This window comes from Hippocampus comes, unplaced genomic scaffold (genome assembly GCF_001891065.2).
Source record: "Hippocampus comes isolate QL1 unplaced genomic scaffold, H_comes_QL1_v1.1 scaffold186, whole genome shotgun sequence".
NCBI classification, from domain to species: Eukaryota; Metazoa; Chordata; class Actinopteri; order Syngnathiformes; family Syngnathidae; genus Hippocampus; species Hippocampus comes.
This window is the reverse complement of record NW_017806236.1, coordinates 115,714-132,973: the sequence shown is the minus strand read 5'-3', so window position 1 is coordinate 132,973 and position 17,260 is coordinate 115,714. Positions and strand designations below refer to the sequence as shown.

Here is a 17,260-nt window from a genome sequence, read left to right as displayed (position 1 = left end):
TTTTTATTTTTATTTTTTTTGCCTCATGCTCATTAGCTGCCTTCAATCACCCTCTGCTGCTCGGAGAGATCCGTCTGTGTAGCTCCACCAAGGGCCCAGAGTGCCTTCTCATTATTCCACAACATGTTGGTCGCTTACATAAATATGCTGCTAAAAATAAACCCTTTCCTTGCCTGCCACCTCCCATACGAGAAGCCAAAAGATTTGCACTCATCTATGAGGACCCATTACAGTCATCTCCCAAAATATTGTTTTTTTTTGCATTCTATACAGTGTGTGTGTGTGGGGGGGGGGTGTATGAAGCATTTACAAATTACAACAGTGGTTTGATCTTGTGAAACAAAACGCTCAAAGCACACTGCGCCTCTGTTGTGCATGAGTGTGGTCAGTTTTACAGCATTTGTACCCTCTCTGAAGCACAGTGAAATCCAATACTTGGCACAAGCAGCGCACGTTTGATTTCCCCCGCTGGCCTATTAAATCTCTTTTTAACCTCACTTCTGATTCTGTGACAAATTGGAGACAATTTGGAGATACATGATGTGACACGCGCCTTGAAATGGCGTCGACGGGTGAACAAATTTTGGTTATTCGTCACACCAATTATGTCTCACTCGCAGGTGTTTCATCAGCGTGAGACCTAGAAGACAGGAAACGCAAACTCTTTTACAAGACAAAGGTGTCTTATCGTTCGCACGCAGCTGTCGGACAACACGATGGCCGTTAGAATGCCAACATGGCTTCAAATGGCTTTTAGCAAAAGGCAAACACTCTCTGACTTTAATAAGGACCTTAAGTGCTTGCAAAACTTTCCCGTGACATTTTTTTTTTCCCTTTGGGTTCATTTAATCCTGCAAATATGAAAGTGTTCTTTGTGAAAGAAAACCTCTTTTATGAACATCAAAAACTATCTAAGTTGCCCAGACTCACTATGAAATTCAGCCACAGAGAATGACCCCACCCCGCCTTTCTGCCATTTCCTGCATATTACGTCCGGCTTTTCCAGCCATTGTGCTCACCTGGAAACTTCCTTTAATGGCTCGCGAAATCCACTAATAGGACCAACAAAAGACAGGCGCGCTACGGCGACTCTGTGCTCCAGCACAAAGGCTCAACCGCTCACCTTGATTTGCTGTGATTGAGTGCGCGGAGATTAACCCGAGGTTCATGCAATTTCTTGGAAATGGACTAAAAAAATTGGTAAAGGACTATTTAGCTACACTGAAAGAGTTTGAATGTCATCACATTTTGCCGAGCTCCTGTGCGGTCCCTCACCTGTGTTGTTCACTAATTCCACCCGAGCTCCCGATTGTGTAGTTTGTCTATTGACAAATTACAAGCCGAAGTGTTTTAATGAGTGATTTAGCCACACTTTAATTGGATGCTAAATAGAGAGGCTGAAGTGAAATCCGCGGCGTGTTAGCAACGCTCAGTCAAGTTTATGATTCCCCGCAGCGTTAGTGCTGACTTCACAGATGTCCGACCATGATCGAATCGATCAAGGTTTTTGGCATACTGCTTATTCTCATCTGGGAGCTGCCTCGAGCTGGAGACACAGCAGCAATCATTTTTATTTTCACTCTCGCTCTCTCATCAAAAAAATGGTGTATTTACATCAAACATGCCCTTCATGTGCCTGTCACAGACAGTATCCATAAAATGTAAATGGATCCAAGTATTGAGAGCAATAGCATCATAAATCCCGAATGAATGGCCCAAAACTGAACGAAACAGAGACTCGTGGAGAAAGCCTTTCCCAACTTTCATCGTCACATTTTCCTCCTATGTTCATTTCCTGTCAATGTCCCCGTACTTTTGTCCGTATGGAGGAATATCAGTCTATCTCTGTCTACTCTACAAATTTGCGTAACAATCTGTCAAATAATAGCAAAGACTTACTAAGCATTTTTGGGGTTATTGGACACCCACATCTGAATATTCTTTAAAATGTCAGCGCTTAAGTACAGCAATTTATTGAAGGTTCAACCAAACAAGTGGCGCACATTTGAGCAACTTTCCCATCCGATTTATTATCATTCATACGAGACTCAATGTCCAATTAGCTAAACCACAAAATCAATATTCTACATTGAATTGAACTTGCTAATTAATAACATGTCTATATTTGATCTCGTGATGGAGTATTTCTTGACACTCTTAACCCTGCTTATTAATCAAGCGTACATGCATGTAAAGTATCAAAGGGTCAACCAATCCGCTTCATGGGCCTTCTCCTTGCCCTTCAGCGGGCATGCTAACGCTTAATTGTTCCTTTGCTGTGCTTGAAAGCCCGCCAAACAAACACGGCATCGTCCCCGCCGGCCACAAGAAGCTGATATAGGCCGCAACATTCATTCGGCACTGTCACCTACCTTGTGTATGTGCGATCACACGATAAAAATGCGATAAAAGCTTTCTGAGAAACCATGAGTATATGAGGCGGAGCTTGGGCTGACAAACACTTTTCTAGATGTGCTCGAGAAATGCGAGGGCCGTCGATGTGATTGATTGCGCGACAAAAGAACACATGAGAACAGTCGGGCTGGAAAACGGTCTCTGATTGGAACCAAGCACGCTGAGATATTTACGGTCAGACACGTGCATCCATAGGCTGTTGATATTCAAAAGCTTAATTCGAAACTTAGCGTGGCTTGTTAATGCCTCATTGGTCCTTACTCATACAATTCTGTTGCGATTCAGTGAACCTATACAGTACAGGCTCCTCCAGTGTTGCCATAAAGAGAAGCCGCATTCCCCAGGAGCTTTGAATCGAGATCTCTGAGTGAGCAGCGAGTCGGCCACCCAATGAAGATGCAGATTCGGGACAGGGGAGGCGGAACGTATACTTGTGCCGCATTAACATTCAATCCACTTGCCTGTGGCCTTTCAATTATTCAAGCATGGATGTTGCATCATTTTGTGTAAGCCAGTGGAGACGTTGCTTCTTTTAGAATACATCCGGGAGATATTAATAGATATAGATGCAAATTTCCATGCCTGAAAGATGGCATGCATTCTGTGAGAGTGTCTTTTTATTGCCAAGCATATATAATGTATTATATATTACATGAGAGCATGACGCTTACTTACTGTCAAGTTCTGGACCGAACCGAATAATGTTTTTGGATTCCAGAAATGCAGACTCAGACAAAGTGCGATCACAAAATAATATATATATATATATATGACAGAAAAGCGCACCGACAAAGTACAAACTGAAATCGCTGATCACAAGGAGCCAGGGAAAAAAAAAAACAATGCATTAAAAAAAAAAAAAAAAAAGCTCGCAAAGGCAAGAACAGTGAGAATTCACATTAATTAAATATCAAAAGTCCAATAATGTGAAAAAACAAAGATCAAGATTGATAAAAAGAAATCATGAAAAGACTTGCAAAGATCTATGACAAAACGAGAGCGATTATGAAATATCGAAAGGTCTAGAATACAACACTTTAAACACAAGCGTGAGCAAGGTCAATTGTCCGACAGGAGACGAGGCAGCTTTGCAGTCAAATACATGGCAAGGCCTGATGATGAATTAAGTGGAAGTGGAACTCATTTTTTACATTCTGCCCGAAAAAAAACTGACATATCAGCCCATATCCGCGAAAAATAAAAGTAAAAATAGACCTACTCACATTGTGATATGGGGCAGTATAAACCCTGTATAAATGAAACTAAGGCATGCCACCTAGTGGTGATTGCTGATATTACACCTTAAAACTCTAGTCTCCCCCTGCATATTGGACTTGAATATTTTTGAATTTATTTATTGGATTTCCTTATTTTTTCTAATATATTATTATTATAATTTTATTTTGGATTTTTTCCAAGTTTTGAGGTCGAAATTGTCCCGCATTTAACCCATTTCCAACGGAAATTGTCAACGGTATTGAATATTTATTCGCTTTTTAAAAAAAAAAAAATTTTAAAGAAATGTTGGTGTTTGGAAAAAAACAACAACAACACAACAATTCTGAAGAAACTTTTCAGCTTTAGGTGGGTGGTGGGGGGGGGGGGGGGGGGGGGGGGGGGTGTAGAAAATAAATCAAGGGGCCACTCAGCCCATAGGCCACTAGCTTCCCCATCCCTGCACTCAAGTGAGCGCTTCTACCGTCGAGGTACTTTGCGAATCACCGGATTAGACTACCTTGACACTGTGTGCCTCGTATCACAGGAGCTCTTCAGGCCTAACGAATCAGTCTTCTCTCCAGGCGTGCTGATTAAGTTGGCCCCTGAACCTTCCTATCACTGTGCCTGCCGTTCATATCTCCTGGGGATGCACTTTCAAGCATTAACGCACGTATCAAATGAAGGCGAATTTGAGAAAAGGCTTCCAAATCGATGGGTTGCGTTCTTACATTCACACGGCATCCGCCTTCCAGTTGAGCAAATCGGGGGGGCTGTGCATTGCGTGATGGTGGGCCCGACAGGAGGTATGAGGCTGGTACACATGTGCTCCTCCAATAAACGGACGGGGAGGCGAGCAATTAGGAGCTTTAAGATGTTATTCAAGCCTGTTGTGCCTCAGAGCAGGTGGCTCATTTGCCGCTGCCTCCACCTCAGAGTCAAATCTACCATTTCAATCTGCATTCAAAACATTTAGGCGGCTGCGTGATTGCAGTTTGAGTGAACCTTTAAAAAAAAAACGTCATTCAGTAGCTGGGAGACAAATTAGAGACAGGATTGAAAGGCGCTGGATTGTTATTGATTGTCTGGACAGTTAGCATTGGACAATCTGATCCTATTCGCCATGGCGGCTGAAGTTCAATTGACAAGCGTGATTTTAAAAATTGCGCAACAGCATTCTCTGTGAATGAGGCAGACAGGCGGAAGACGACATTCACTCAGTGCCTCCCGTGTTGCCTCTTCTCCAAATTGGATTTCAGCAGACGTTGCTATTTAAGTCACGTTTCCGGCCTTGACACACAGGCAGCGATTAGTTAACAGTGAACGCATACGAGTTTTGGTCAGGAGGGGCGTTCAAGCAAGCAGGGACGACCGGCCGAACGTTGATGCGGATGACGAGTTATGTGAGCGTTGCTCTTGCTGCGACGGCTTGATCCTCGGGAGTTTCCACGATGGCCCCCCCCCAAGCGCGTATCTGGGTTGGCGCAACACTGAGATTGAAAAACCTCATCGCATGGTCCCAGACGTGTTTGAATGTGTCTTGGGGAGGGAGAAAAACCAGGGGATTGGATTGGGCTTTGTTTCTCGCGTCTCTCTCCAGCCTTGAAGTGGAGTGTCTTTCCCCCCTGCCCCCAACCCCTCTTCGAGCTGCTGGCCCTCGGTCAGGTAACAAAACAGGATAGTATCACAGGACGGTGAAACCCACAGTGGCCCCGCCTGCCTCCACACGTGTGTTTGTGTGAACGTGTGTGTGTCTGCGAGGCTCTCACCCGTACCTGTCATATATCCTACAACTCTTTGTTCTCGTTGTGTTTGCCTGTTTGCCGCACCCCTCGTACCACACCTGCCCCCGTGCCCACTCCCAACTGCCTCTCGCGCACACCCTCGATCCCAATATGTATGATCGATGTTTCCAGAAGACGTTGCTATGCCAACAGCCCACTTTCTGAGCTGCAGGGGAGTCTGATCTGAACTCGAGTCGACTCTGCCGTCTGCTGGCTACTGTAGGACACTGCGGGGCTTTAACGCATCATCTCCATGAAGCCCCGTGGGGTCAGACCAAAATGCCATCGGCGCCGTAATACGTTGATTCATAGATTTTTCGGGGGGATTATATAAGTCTAAAACCAACCCTTATTTGAATTCATGATACACTAGAAGCCTTGGAGGACAGAAGTATTTCCTGCTACGAAAGTGCTGTCCCAGCCACTTTGTGAAAAGAAGCAGGCGGCAGCACTGGAGCAGAGGACCACCTGAGGCGCCGTAGAGCGGCGTGATCGGAAAGCCATTGCCCTGGTTGCAGGAGCTCCTACCCGAGAAGGCAATGAAGCCCCCCTGAGCGGAGCATGAAGGCGAATGAATAATTGAGGATGTTGACTCCCCCCGTCGATACTTGGCAGGTGGAGGACGAGGAGGAGGGAGGTGCCTTGCTTGACTCTAAATCCTAAGCATCGCTTTCGGCTTCAGAGCTCCCTTCATCTAAGTCTCGGATCGTGATTTAGAGCTCGAGATGCCCGTTTCGATCGCCTTTAACCTGTTGCCTGCAGTTAAAAAAAAAAAAAAATGAGAACGAGAATATAAGGCCCACTGAAAATGAAATGAGATCTCCTGGCAACTAATGCGACTAACGGCCGATTGATGACGACCCGCCTCACTCCTGGAATTGGTTAACACCCCGCCCCCACCTCGAACCCCCCTTTTCTTGCCCCGATTCCTTTGCTGGTCGAATCGAGTGTGATTTTGTGCTTGTGTCCTGTTTGCTCGCTTTTTCTGTCTGTCTTTTTGTCAGTATATTTTCCCCAGTTCTGTCCTTGTGTCTGCAAAAAAAAAAAAAAAAAAAAAAAAATGTACACATGAGCACATTTAACCTCTCCAAATTTGGTGGAAGAAGCCATGAAACATTTTCAATTTCAAATGAAAAAAAAAAAAACATTTTGACAGATGCTGGCCAGACAGACAGACTTGTTGTTTCCTGCCTGTCCAAGGCATTGCCCTCACTCCCTTGAGTGACACCTACTTGCATATGTCAAATATGCACGCGTAGCCAATGCCAGTTTGTGCTTTGGCCCTTGTGATCCCAGTCCTCACTTTTAGAGTGTTGCTAAACAGTTGGGAAATCAGGCTCGAATCAAGTTGACCTGACCTCATTTCAAGTAACACCCTCTTTTGTGACACTCTAAATGTGCATTTCCCGTTTTGACCCACGTATGACTTTTTTGACCACTTATTTCCCGTTCATATCAATCCCACGATGACGTCATCTTTCCTATTTTCCTTTCTGGTGATGATCAATTGGATTTTATTTTATTTTTCTATTTTTGTCATCATTCTCTCCCTTCAGCATGTGTGTCCCTTTGTCCACTGTTAGATTGTGTGTGCACAGTTCTTTATTTTGTTCTTCTTTGATACTTATCAGACTGACCAAACGAAGCCTCTCTTGTGTTTCCAGGCTTTCCTTCCTTCCTTCCTTCCTTCCTTCCTTCCTTCCTTCCTTCCTTCCTTCATTCCCTATCTTTTCTTGCAGCTTTTTTTTCTATCTAATGTGGTGTTTGTAACAATCTCACTCTGTTTTGTTTTTGCTTTTGTAACCTCACTGTTCATGCTATTAATACTTGCTATCTCTTCTTATACAGATAAAAACGATTTCCTACTTGCTTTTCTCTTTCTTACATCCCTTGTTGGGCTTTATCTGCAGTCTTTATGATTTCTGTCTTCAACCTTCTGCATCCTCTCATTTGATTTGTCTTTCTCACTTTTCTCTGTGGTTCTTCTCTCTCTCTCGCTCTCTCTCTCTCTCTCTTTTTTTTGTGGTCATATATTGCCTAACAGCCTTTCAGTGTTTAGCCTGTCCATGTATGGAGTGTTGTTTTCCAAAATGTCACATTTTATTGGTCAGGACATTTGGATATTCGGATCGTATGACGTGCTCTCTTTAATTTCATATCAACTCTCTTCCGTAATTGTATTGCCTTTGTTTGCCGTTTACATTCCGCACACCTTCTTCTCATGTTGTTGTATGAACTCAGAAGTGTTTTCTACCACAGTGTTTATTCCACCTTAATGTTTTCTACAGTCCCCATTCGAAGAAGCAGGTGTTGAAATGGATTCATATTTACAGTAAATATCAGCTCAGCCATATCAGAGCTCCGTTTTTTTTTTTTTTTAATTGAAAAGAAGATTTTGTTATTGATCACGCAGACCTCTGGTCGATTCAAACACACGACACAAAACGTCCACCGTGGTGTTAAATGTCAAGTGTTCTCCGTGTTGCTATACATGTTTGTCCTGTGTGTGTTTTTTATGTCTTGTTGCTTCTATATGTCGTTTTCTATGTGGGTCTCTTGTCCATGTACTCCCAGGGAACTCATGGTTGGCTACTGAATTGGTTTCGACAAATACAAATGTAGTGGTTCATTTTTTTTTTTCCAATAGAGTGTTTATTGACTTGCTGGCGGTAACTTTCTCGTTGGAGGGATGGATCTTTGCCACGGCGGACATATGCACATTTCAGATTCCAAGTCCCATCAAATGCAACGCCACACATCAAACGTCCTCCGTTCCAGCACCCGTTGTTAATCTGTGGATTTTTTTTTTTTTTTTTTTTTTTGGGCAGATCTGATTTGGCTGTTCTCAAAGAAAGCGAGAGAAAGCACAATCACCTTTGAAGTGACATCTATCCCAAACACAAATTTGGACTCAATTGGATGTTTGTAATAGGTAGTTTGCATGTGCCAAACAGGTGGAGGTTGGACTCAGACATTCTCTCTCTCTCTCTCTCTCTCTCTCTCTCTGGAGATGAGTTTGTGTGGGTCCTGTTGGTCAATGTGTGTTTGTTCTTCCAGGGGCAACAAGCCAGCCAACAGTCCCAAAGGCCAACCGCCCGATGCTGACGGCCATTCCTCCGTTACCGACCTGGCTAACTCCCTCACTGGAGACATGGTGATGGTAAGACCACCTCTCCCAGCGTACATACAACAAACGGTTTATACAAATGCACCTCTATGATTTAAGTCTACAAATGTTTTGCGGCGTCTTTCAACACCATATATTAGTCATGTCAGAACAGTTCCGGGACTGGTCAAGCAAACAACAGCAAGCATATCTGCAAAGTGGTCCTGCAGCATTTTCTTTCTGTTCAAGCGGTGGAGAAGAGGCAAGAGTTGTAGCAAGGGCATCTCGTGTCTGTGTCACCGTGACAACGGGCCCGCTCACAATGCCTTGAGCATCTGACGGTTCCTTACTCACCCAACATGGCTCTGTGTGATCTGTTTAATGTTTGCCAAGCTCAAGGGTGTCATCAAGTAAAACCGTTTTGAAGACATAGACAACATGAAGATGGCCACGAGGAGGGAGCTGTGGAGGGTTCTGAAAGAATCATTTCAGGAGTTCATTGTGGCATGGCAAAGAAGAATTAGAAAGGGCAATAGAATTCAGGGAGATTACTTCAAATGGATGAAATATGGCTTTCCTGACACCATTCCTGAAGCCTTTTTGACACATGACGTGTTATACTTTGATCAGATCATGAACTCATAAGATTTTTGAAATTTTCCGCCGCCGTTGCATGTGTTGTTTGTTTTAATTTGAATGTACTTGTGGCCCTTACAGCTATCTCCGGGTTCAGAGGACGACGACGGCGAGGGGCCAATCAGTGAGAAGCTGGGTCGGATCCAGTTCAGTATAGGCTACAGCTTCCAAAACACAACCCTGACTGTCAAAGTTCTCAGGGGCCAGGAGCTCCCAGCCAAGGACTTCTCTGGCACTTCGGATCCCTTTGTCAAAATCTACCTGCTGCCTGACAAGAAGCACAAGCTGGAGACCAAGGTCAAGAGGAAGAACCTCAACCCCCATTGGAATGAAACCTTCCTGTTTGAGGGTGTGGATTGTTTTCCTTAACATTTGTCACAGCTCACCCAGTCATTTATTCAGTGTCACAGTTTAAGTTACTGTCAGCCTGATAAAGTCATTGCATGATTCATAATCGTTTGATCAAAAGAAAAAAAAGATTGTACCGCCTGAGTTTATGTAGTGGAATTTTCTGGGGGGCTATTTTCTGTTCAATCTGTTTTTCCGTCATTATTTGTGCCCACCAGAATCCTGTGATCCTCATTATTAGCACTCGAAAGTCAATCGAAGATTCGTTTTGAGATTTCACTGACATGCGGCTGCACTTGTTGAGTCATGAGAATCATTGCACTTAACTCATTCACTCCCAAAGACGTTTTTAAACGTCTTTTCAGACTTGGTCCAAAATTGGCTGGTACTGAATGAGTTAAAAGTCGCCGACTGATTTGAGCGCTTGCACGCCAGCCCCGCAACTAAATAGGAATGCACGTCTCATCTTCTTTTGCCTGTGTTTTAGGTTTCCCCTATGAGAAGGTGAGAGAGCGCACACTTTACCTTCAGGTGTTGGACTACGACCGCTTCAGCAGGAATGACCCCATTGGAGAGGTCTCAATCCCGCTTAACAAGGTGGAGTTGGGTCAGATAAAGACCTTCTGGAAGGAGCTCAAGCCCTGCAGTGATGGCAGTGTAAGAGAGGGTCGGGGACAGCCACTGGGGTGCATGATGGCGATTCCATTCCAGTGTTTTCGTTGTCATTTTTCACTCGACATGCCAATGTCATCCACTTTCTACTGAGTCAATTTTATCTTCACCAACCGGTTGGTTCTCTGTGTTGATTAAATCGACCAGTGATCGTGGATTACATCATAGTGAGCAATCTGGAATTTGATATTCCCTTACCAAATCAGATATTAGTTGATAGATGATTCATGCCGCGCTCATGTGCGTGTGTGTGTGTGTGTGTGTGTGTGTGTGTGTGTTTTTGTGTGTGTGTGCGTGCGTGCGTGCGTGCGTGCGTGCGTGCGTGCGTGCGTGCGTGTGTGTGTGCGTGTGTGTGTGTGTTTCTCAGGGGAGACGAGGGGACTTGCTGGTGTCTCTCTGCTATAATCCCACTGCCAACACCATCACTGTGAACATAATCAAAGCCCGTAATCTCAAAGCCATGGATATCGGAGGCACCTCAGGTAGACTTTGCTTATTATTTGCTGTCTCTCTTCTGTCTCTCAGGGTGTTTTCACCCCAGAAAAGTCCTTTTGATCTGCCCGTTTGATCCGGACCAAAAGCGGACCTAATTTTTCACACTACACAGTGTACAGCTACATTCTGTAAACCCATCGACGCGTGTGACGATCGGTCCTTCCATTGGACAGAAATGACATTGTTGACATTGTATGTTGTTAGTGCTGCAAAATAATTTCGAGTGTCCAGAGCAGGTCATTCAATTTACGTTTGGCGATGTTATTTTTCCAAATTTTGTATCTGCGTCGTCAAATGCGTGCAGTAACCCGCAGGAGCGTGTGCAGTTGCGTGCTTTGACCCACAACATGCTGGCGGCGGCGCGGGTAAACATAAAGATGAGGGATCACCTATGATCAACATTCACTACGGGCTAATATTTCCCACGATGCCGGGCTACGGTGTCTTGTTAAGCCCAAAAAGTCGCTCATACCTGGTCGCCTACCAAACAGTGTCGGTGTGACTACACCCCAGCACTTGCTCAGCAGTCATGGGACCCCCAAGTGACGTTGGATTGTGTGACGTTGCGCAACACCTGCTCAACATTTATATATTCAGTGCCCCACTCTGTTCCAAGGACGCATATCACCTGGTTCCTAATCAGGTTCGCGCCATATTTGGCTGTGTAGCAAGGTGACATTACACCAAGTGTCTTATTTCACTGAAAAGGTTCCCGTGTCTTTGTCAAATTACAATTCACAACTCCCTAAAAAAAATAGAAAAGAGTGGGAATGCAAAGAAATTTGAAAGAACAAGGGAAACAATGCACACTACTTGTCTGTAAGATGCAGTAATAGTTGTTCTTCACAGAGGATAAAGGCTATGTGTTGATGTGCCATGATGTTATCTGGCTGCATTTGTTGCTCCACCTTTTGTGTTCAATTATTCGTTACTTACAGAGTTAAAACGCCTCAACACCGATGCTACAAGGTAGTCTGTCGATGGTATTTTGCAGCGTTTGTGCGGTTTTCCTAGTTTTCCTATGGTAAATCTCATATCAAATATACGGTATACTTCAACCGGTGGTGGCAAAAAAGGCCAAGTGAGTTGAGTCGACTGCCACCATATAGTGCTCACATCTCAATTTTTTATCCACCAATGAAAGCAAAAAAAAACCCTCAGAATAAAGCCACATATCTTGAAAAATCATAATGTTAGATCACTTGTATCTCAAGGGACCGTTGTATTTTGGTAGAGTCCTCTGATTGGACAGCGAATGAACACAGAATAACAAAATCACATCATAGCAAACGGAACCAACACGCTTTTGCCACATATGAGACCTTTCTTCTTCTCTGTGAAAGTTAGAATGCCCCCTCCCCTCCCCGAAGACAAATAACACTTCACCCTGCAAAAACTCGCATATTTGTCTTCCTTCAGTTCATTCTTTTGTTGTAAAATCAAATAAGTAATTGTACTTCTCTCAGTCATTGTATGTGAGCATGCATGACGTTAGCAGCACATAGTGCTATTAGCCCCCCCATGGGAGCTGTGGCCATTATAGAACCGCATTGGAGCTGTCTGACAAGACGCACTGTAAGTGCTTCGAAGCGATGCCATGGTATAATTTTCACAGCACTGCTATATAATCGTTACCAAAAATAATAAAATCCTTTCCATTCAAAAATGAGTGACAGAAGAACAATAATTGAAAATCTGTTTATTTTTCTGACAAAAAAAGCATCAGTGTGGATGCTTTTGTCTTTTATAGCGCTCACACCGCTCTCTGAACTGGCAGCACAGGCATGGAACCAACACGCTTTTGCCACATATGAGACCTTTCTTCTTCTCTGTGAAAGTTAGAATGCCCCCTCCCCTCCCCGAAGACAAATAACACTTCACCCTGCAAAAACTCGCATATTTGTCTTCCTTCAGTTCATTCTTTTGTTGTAAAATCAAATAAGTAATTGTACTTCTCTCAGTCATTGTATGTGAGCATGCATGACGTTAGCAGCACATAGTGCTATTAGCCCCCCCATGGGAGCTGTGGCCATTATAGAACCGCATTGGAGCTGTCTGACAAGACGCACTGTAAGTGCTTCGAAGCGATGCCATGGTATAATTTTCACAGCACTGCTATATAATCGTTTCCCAAAAATAATAAAATCCTTTCCATTCAAAAATGAGTGACAGAAGAACAATAATTGAAAATCTGTTTATTTTTCTGACAAAAAAAGCATCAGTGTGGATGCTTTTGTCTTTTATAGCGCTCACACCGCTCTCTGAACTGGCAGCACAGGCCTCGGCCTATCCGTCCGTAAATACGTGCTCAATTGGTTGTTGTCTTGCTTTGGGAATAAGTTGACCTTAAGCTCAAACTCGATTGCTCTCTTCCATATCTAAGCGATTTAGAGGGCCAAAGTGCAAGTACCCTTCCAAAACAAAAAAAAAAACACTTCATGGGCTTTTTCATCATGTACAGTAAACGGTTGCGCATGGCTTCCAATTTGCAGATCCGTACGTGAAAGTGTGGCTGATGCACAAAGACAGGCGTGTCGAGAAGAAGAAGACGGTGACGATGAAGCGCTGTCTCAATCCCGTCTTCAACGAGTCCTTCCCCTTCGACGTTCCCGCCCATGTGCTGAGGGAGACCACCATCATCATCACCGTCATGGACAAGGACAGACTCAGCCGCAATGATGTTATCGGCAAGGTAAAGTCTGGCTTTCGGCTTTGTTGTCGTTGCCCTTTATGATGACAGGAACGTGCCTTTCAGATTTTCGCCTCGGGTTAGATGCAAATGTAAATACGTCCAAAGTTTGGAGCGGTGATACAAAACCCTCATGAATATTTACAATCCACACATAGGCAGACAGATAAATATCATCAGTCATCTTCCCAGTCGCTTGATTGAAATAATGTCATACTTTTCTTTTTTTTTTTGTGTGTGTGCGCGTGAGACAACACTGCTGCCATATTTACGGCTTCTAAAGGATACGTGAATATGCTGACTTTTCTGGGGCAACTGTTGCTCGTTGGGGGTTTGGAATTAGGGCGCATTTGCATGCGGCAATTTCAATTATGAAAAGATTCGTGTTTCTTTTAAATGGAGTAAAACTGGAGCCGGAGACAGAGCCGTTATTATTTCGTAAATTAGTTGAACTATCGCTGACTACAGGTGACACCCTCTGCCGGCTCCAGACTTCAAAGGCAGTATAAAAGATGTATTGTAATGAACGTTCAATTTTTCAGAGTGGCACAAAAGGTGAAAAGGGGTGTCAAACTCATTTTTGTCATGAGCAACATCATAATTAGGGTTTTTTTTTTTTGGGAAGGACCGTTACGAAACCGAAAAAAATGTATGATTGCCTCATATTGCATCGACAGTACAACATATTAATGAATAACCACTTTTGAAATCAAAGACCCGTAAAAACAGTTTTTGTAAAATATTATCTATCTTGCTACGGCGGCGCTCTATCGTGAGACGTTCTTCTACGAGGTGGCTGAAGGTCTAATGAAACGACCTCTCTTCCCTGCCTCCTGTTAGATCTACCTGTCATGGAAGAGCGGTCCAGCGGAGGTGAAGCACTGGAAAGACATGCTGGCCCGGCCGCGCACCAACGTGGCCCAGTGGCACGCTCTCAAGGCCTGATGGCACCGCCCACCTTCCTCCATGGCCCCTCCTTTCCCCGCACCCTCTCCTCCCGCCCCCCCCCAGTCCCGTCTCCTTATGCACAAGACTGACTTGCTGCCAGGCCGCGAAACACGGGTACAATTAGCCATCTGCTCTCTTAAACCTTTAAACTCTTTTCTCTTGCTCCTTCTTGTCCCTCCTTCGCGTACGCTCCTTTCCTCCACGTCTGTTTTGTCACCGCTTTGTCCGCGCGTCCCCTCTCTCCTCTTTTCGACCGCCCATATCTCCTTCTGCGCTTTGTCTGTGGAGGGCGGCCTAAGGTTTTGTTTCGAAATGCGGACCCCCTTGGTTCCGGAACTGCACTGCACTGCACTGCAGCCGCTGACCCACTGAAGGTGCCAGTCCCGTGGGATCACAGAGAATCTTAAGTGATACATAATATAGTGTAGAATAATTCCAGGAACACAATACTATCCATTATGTACTGTATGTACATAAACATGAATAGATTAGGCGAAATAGATCCCCCTCCCTCCCCGCAAAACAAATACCTGTTTCCCTTCATTCGTCTCCAATGTACCGTATCTTGCATTATGTTCCTCCCTCCTCTTACTTACACTTAGTGTGGTTTAATATTTGGCTTGAGCCATAGAAAGCAATCAATCTTCGTTTTTTTTTTTTTGTTTTTTTTTTCATTTTTGATGAAACCAGCTGAGTTCCAGATGGTATTGTTGATACTCGTGTCTCTCTCCTCTTTTCTCCTCTATTCCCTCATTTCCTCTTTATTGTTCCCTCTTTCTTATCCCCTGGCACGATATTAGGGGCCCCCTCTCCCTCCCAACTACCCCCCCCCCCGACAAACACCACCCTCCCTTTGTCGTCTGTGTGCTGTGGGTGCTGTGCTGTAGCTCCAAACAAAAATAGAGGTTAAAAGACATACTGTACATGTACTGAACTTTCCGAAGCTGGGAAAGCGGGCACACGATAAAACCCATACGACGGATCACTCCTGATTTTTTTTTCCAGACAATAAGCCCTTGACACGGAGAGAGAAAAAAGAAGACGCGGAGGATTTAAAAAAAAAAAAAAAAACAACTACATCCCAGACGCTACGATGATGTCATTTTTCACAGCGAAGGAGAGAACCAGTTTCAAATCTTCTTGCAACAAAGGCAACGCAAAGTGTGTGCTGTTTTGTGTGCATGCGTTCCAATGTGCGCGCTCACTTCAATTTGTGGATTGAATTCTTCGTGCTGCCCTGCGCTCTTCTTGTTTTGCCCCGTTGTGCTGAAGATCTCAGAGAATCGCTCCATCTTCCCGACATGGTGGCCTCTGTGGCGCATCCGTATTAATGTATACCTGCTGGCGCAAGCGTGTGCGTGCGTGTGTGTGTGTGTGTGCGCGTGTGTGTTTTATGCTTGAGCAACACAACTCCGTTGTCGCAGCAGAAGTCTTCTCTTTTCTCTTTCTCTCTTCTTACTGCCATCGCTTCCCCCATCCTCCTCTACTGCCCTGCCTTCCGAACGAGGGCGAGGGGAAGTTCTTATCTGCACTTTTTCAAAATGTAATAATAATATGAATAATAATAATAATCATGACAACCTTGAGGTTGAGGATGGTTTCGATGACGATGATGGTCGCGGTGGAAATGAAGGGAGGAGTGTGCGAAAGGCGAGATTGGGGAGAGGCCGCCTCTGCGCTGTGGCTTGAGGGTGTCGAGATGAGGAAGAGGACGCAGAGGAAGGATGAAGGGCTCTCGTCCGCCTCTTTGTGCGTCGCTTGTTATTTTGGAGCACGTGCACCGGCATGCATGGGGATGTTTCCTGTCGATGGACTGCCGTGGTGAGAAAAGAGAAGCTCGCGCTTGGCTTTGCTTGTCTTCAGGAGGCTTGCCAAGCCGGCATTGTGATGACACAAAGTGTGAAAAGCACGATCCAACGGGGGAGACTGACATTTTCTGTATGATGTTCACAATGCTGTAATCAGTCAGTGCCGGAATGGATTCAGGCTTTTTTTCTGATTCCCCCCCCCCCCCCGCCCCCCCTCGTAAAAGACAGCCGAGAATTTTGTTTCGCACTCCGTGGGTGTGATTTTTTTTTTGAAGATGGGCTGATCTGTGACCGCGAGATACTGGAAAAGAAGATCATCTTTTCCCCCGGGTGCTTGAGACCAGCGCAGGGTTTCAGTGGTTGCCTGCTTTGTCAGCCACAGTCAACTCACATTCCCTCGCAGTAAATAAAACAGACATGCATGGACAACATGGATACTTGCAGACATTTAAAGCGACTTGCTCACAAATGTTTTTACAGTCGGAAAAATTCTTTGAGGCCAATTCCGAAAACTGGTGATTCTTTTTTGTTTTCCTCTGTTTCCGATTTTAAGGACTTCTATCTGAAGTCGCCGTATTAGATTGACAGTTAAAAGTTGAGCAGGGTGTGGTTTCAGCACATTCAGCTGGGGAAAAAAAATTTTTTTGAATCCCCATTTGGTATAATTGGCCATGTTTTTTTTTTTTTTTTATCATTCAAAATTGGCTGGGTTGTTAACCACACTTTTCTTTGTGGTCTGTCAAATTTACAAGACATATTTATTTTTGCTTTACAGGGCCTTTAACAGTCGAAGGTTGTTACTGGACATGGTGGTTGTCAATGACCATGCAGTTCGAAATAAACAGGTGTGTGTGTTTTTGGGTCATTTACAGTGGACGTCTTATCATGTTATCAGGTTCCAGGGTGCATGAAAGGGTTAATTTAGTCAGCCTTCTGCTAGGCTCAATGGCAAAAAGGCAGGCATGCACCCTCAAATCTGCTGGGTCAAAACAATGAACTCGCTAACGGCGTCAGGTCCGAAAGGAACCGAGACAATGCCGAGTTATTTATCTCCAATGTGCCATCATGGCCGCCAGAAGCCGTGACGTCCAAGTTCGCAAGTGTGACAAGCAGGCCGTCCTGCAGCACAAGCGAAAAACTTTTG

At 44.5% G+C, this 17,260-nt stretch overlaps 1 protein-coding gene across 4 annotated transcripts in view; it reads left to right on the top strand.

Moving 5' to 3' along the window:
* Nucleotides 1-16,984, top strand: part of syt7a (synaptotagmin VIIa) — a 77,229-nt gene extending 60,245 nt beyond the window's left edge. For all 4 annotated transcript variants that reach the window (XM_019857046.1, XM_019857047.1, XM_019857048.1 and 1 more), the window contains 6 exons: nucleotides 8,472-8,574; nucleotides 9,238-9,505; nucleotides 9,992-10,161; nucleotides 10,544-10,658; nucleotides 13,164-13,363; nucleotides 14,201-16,984. In XM_019857046.1, coding sequence (XP_019712605.1) covers nucleotides 8,472-8,574; nucleotides 9,238-9,505; nucleotides 9,992-10,161; nucleotides 10,544-10,658; nucleotides 13,164-13,363; nucleotides 14,201-14,305 — 961 coding nt within the window. In that variant the 3' untranslated portion in view covers nucleotides 14,306-16,984. The remainder of the gene's footprint in view (nucleotides 1-8,471; nucleotides 8,575-9,237; nucleotides 9,506-9,991; nucleotides 10,162-10,543; nucleotides 10,659-13,163; nucleotides 13,364-14,200) is intronic.
* Nucleotides 16,985-17,260: the final 276 nt, after the last annotated feature.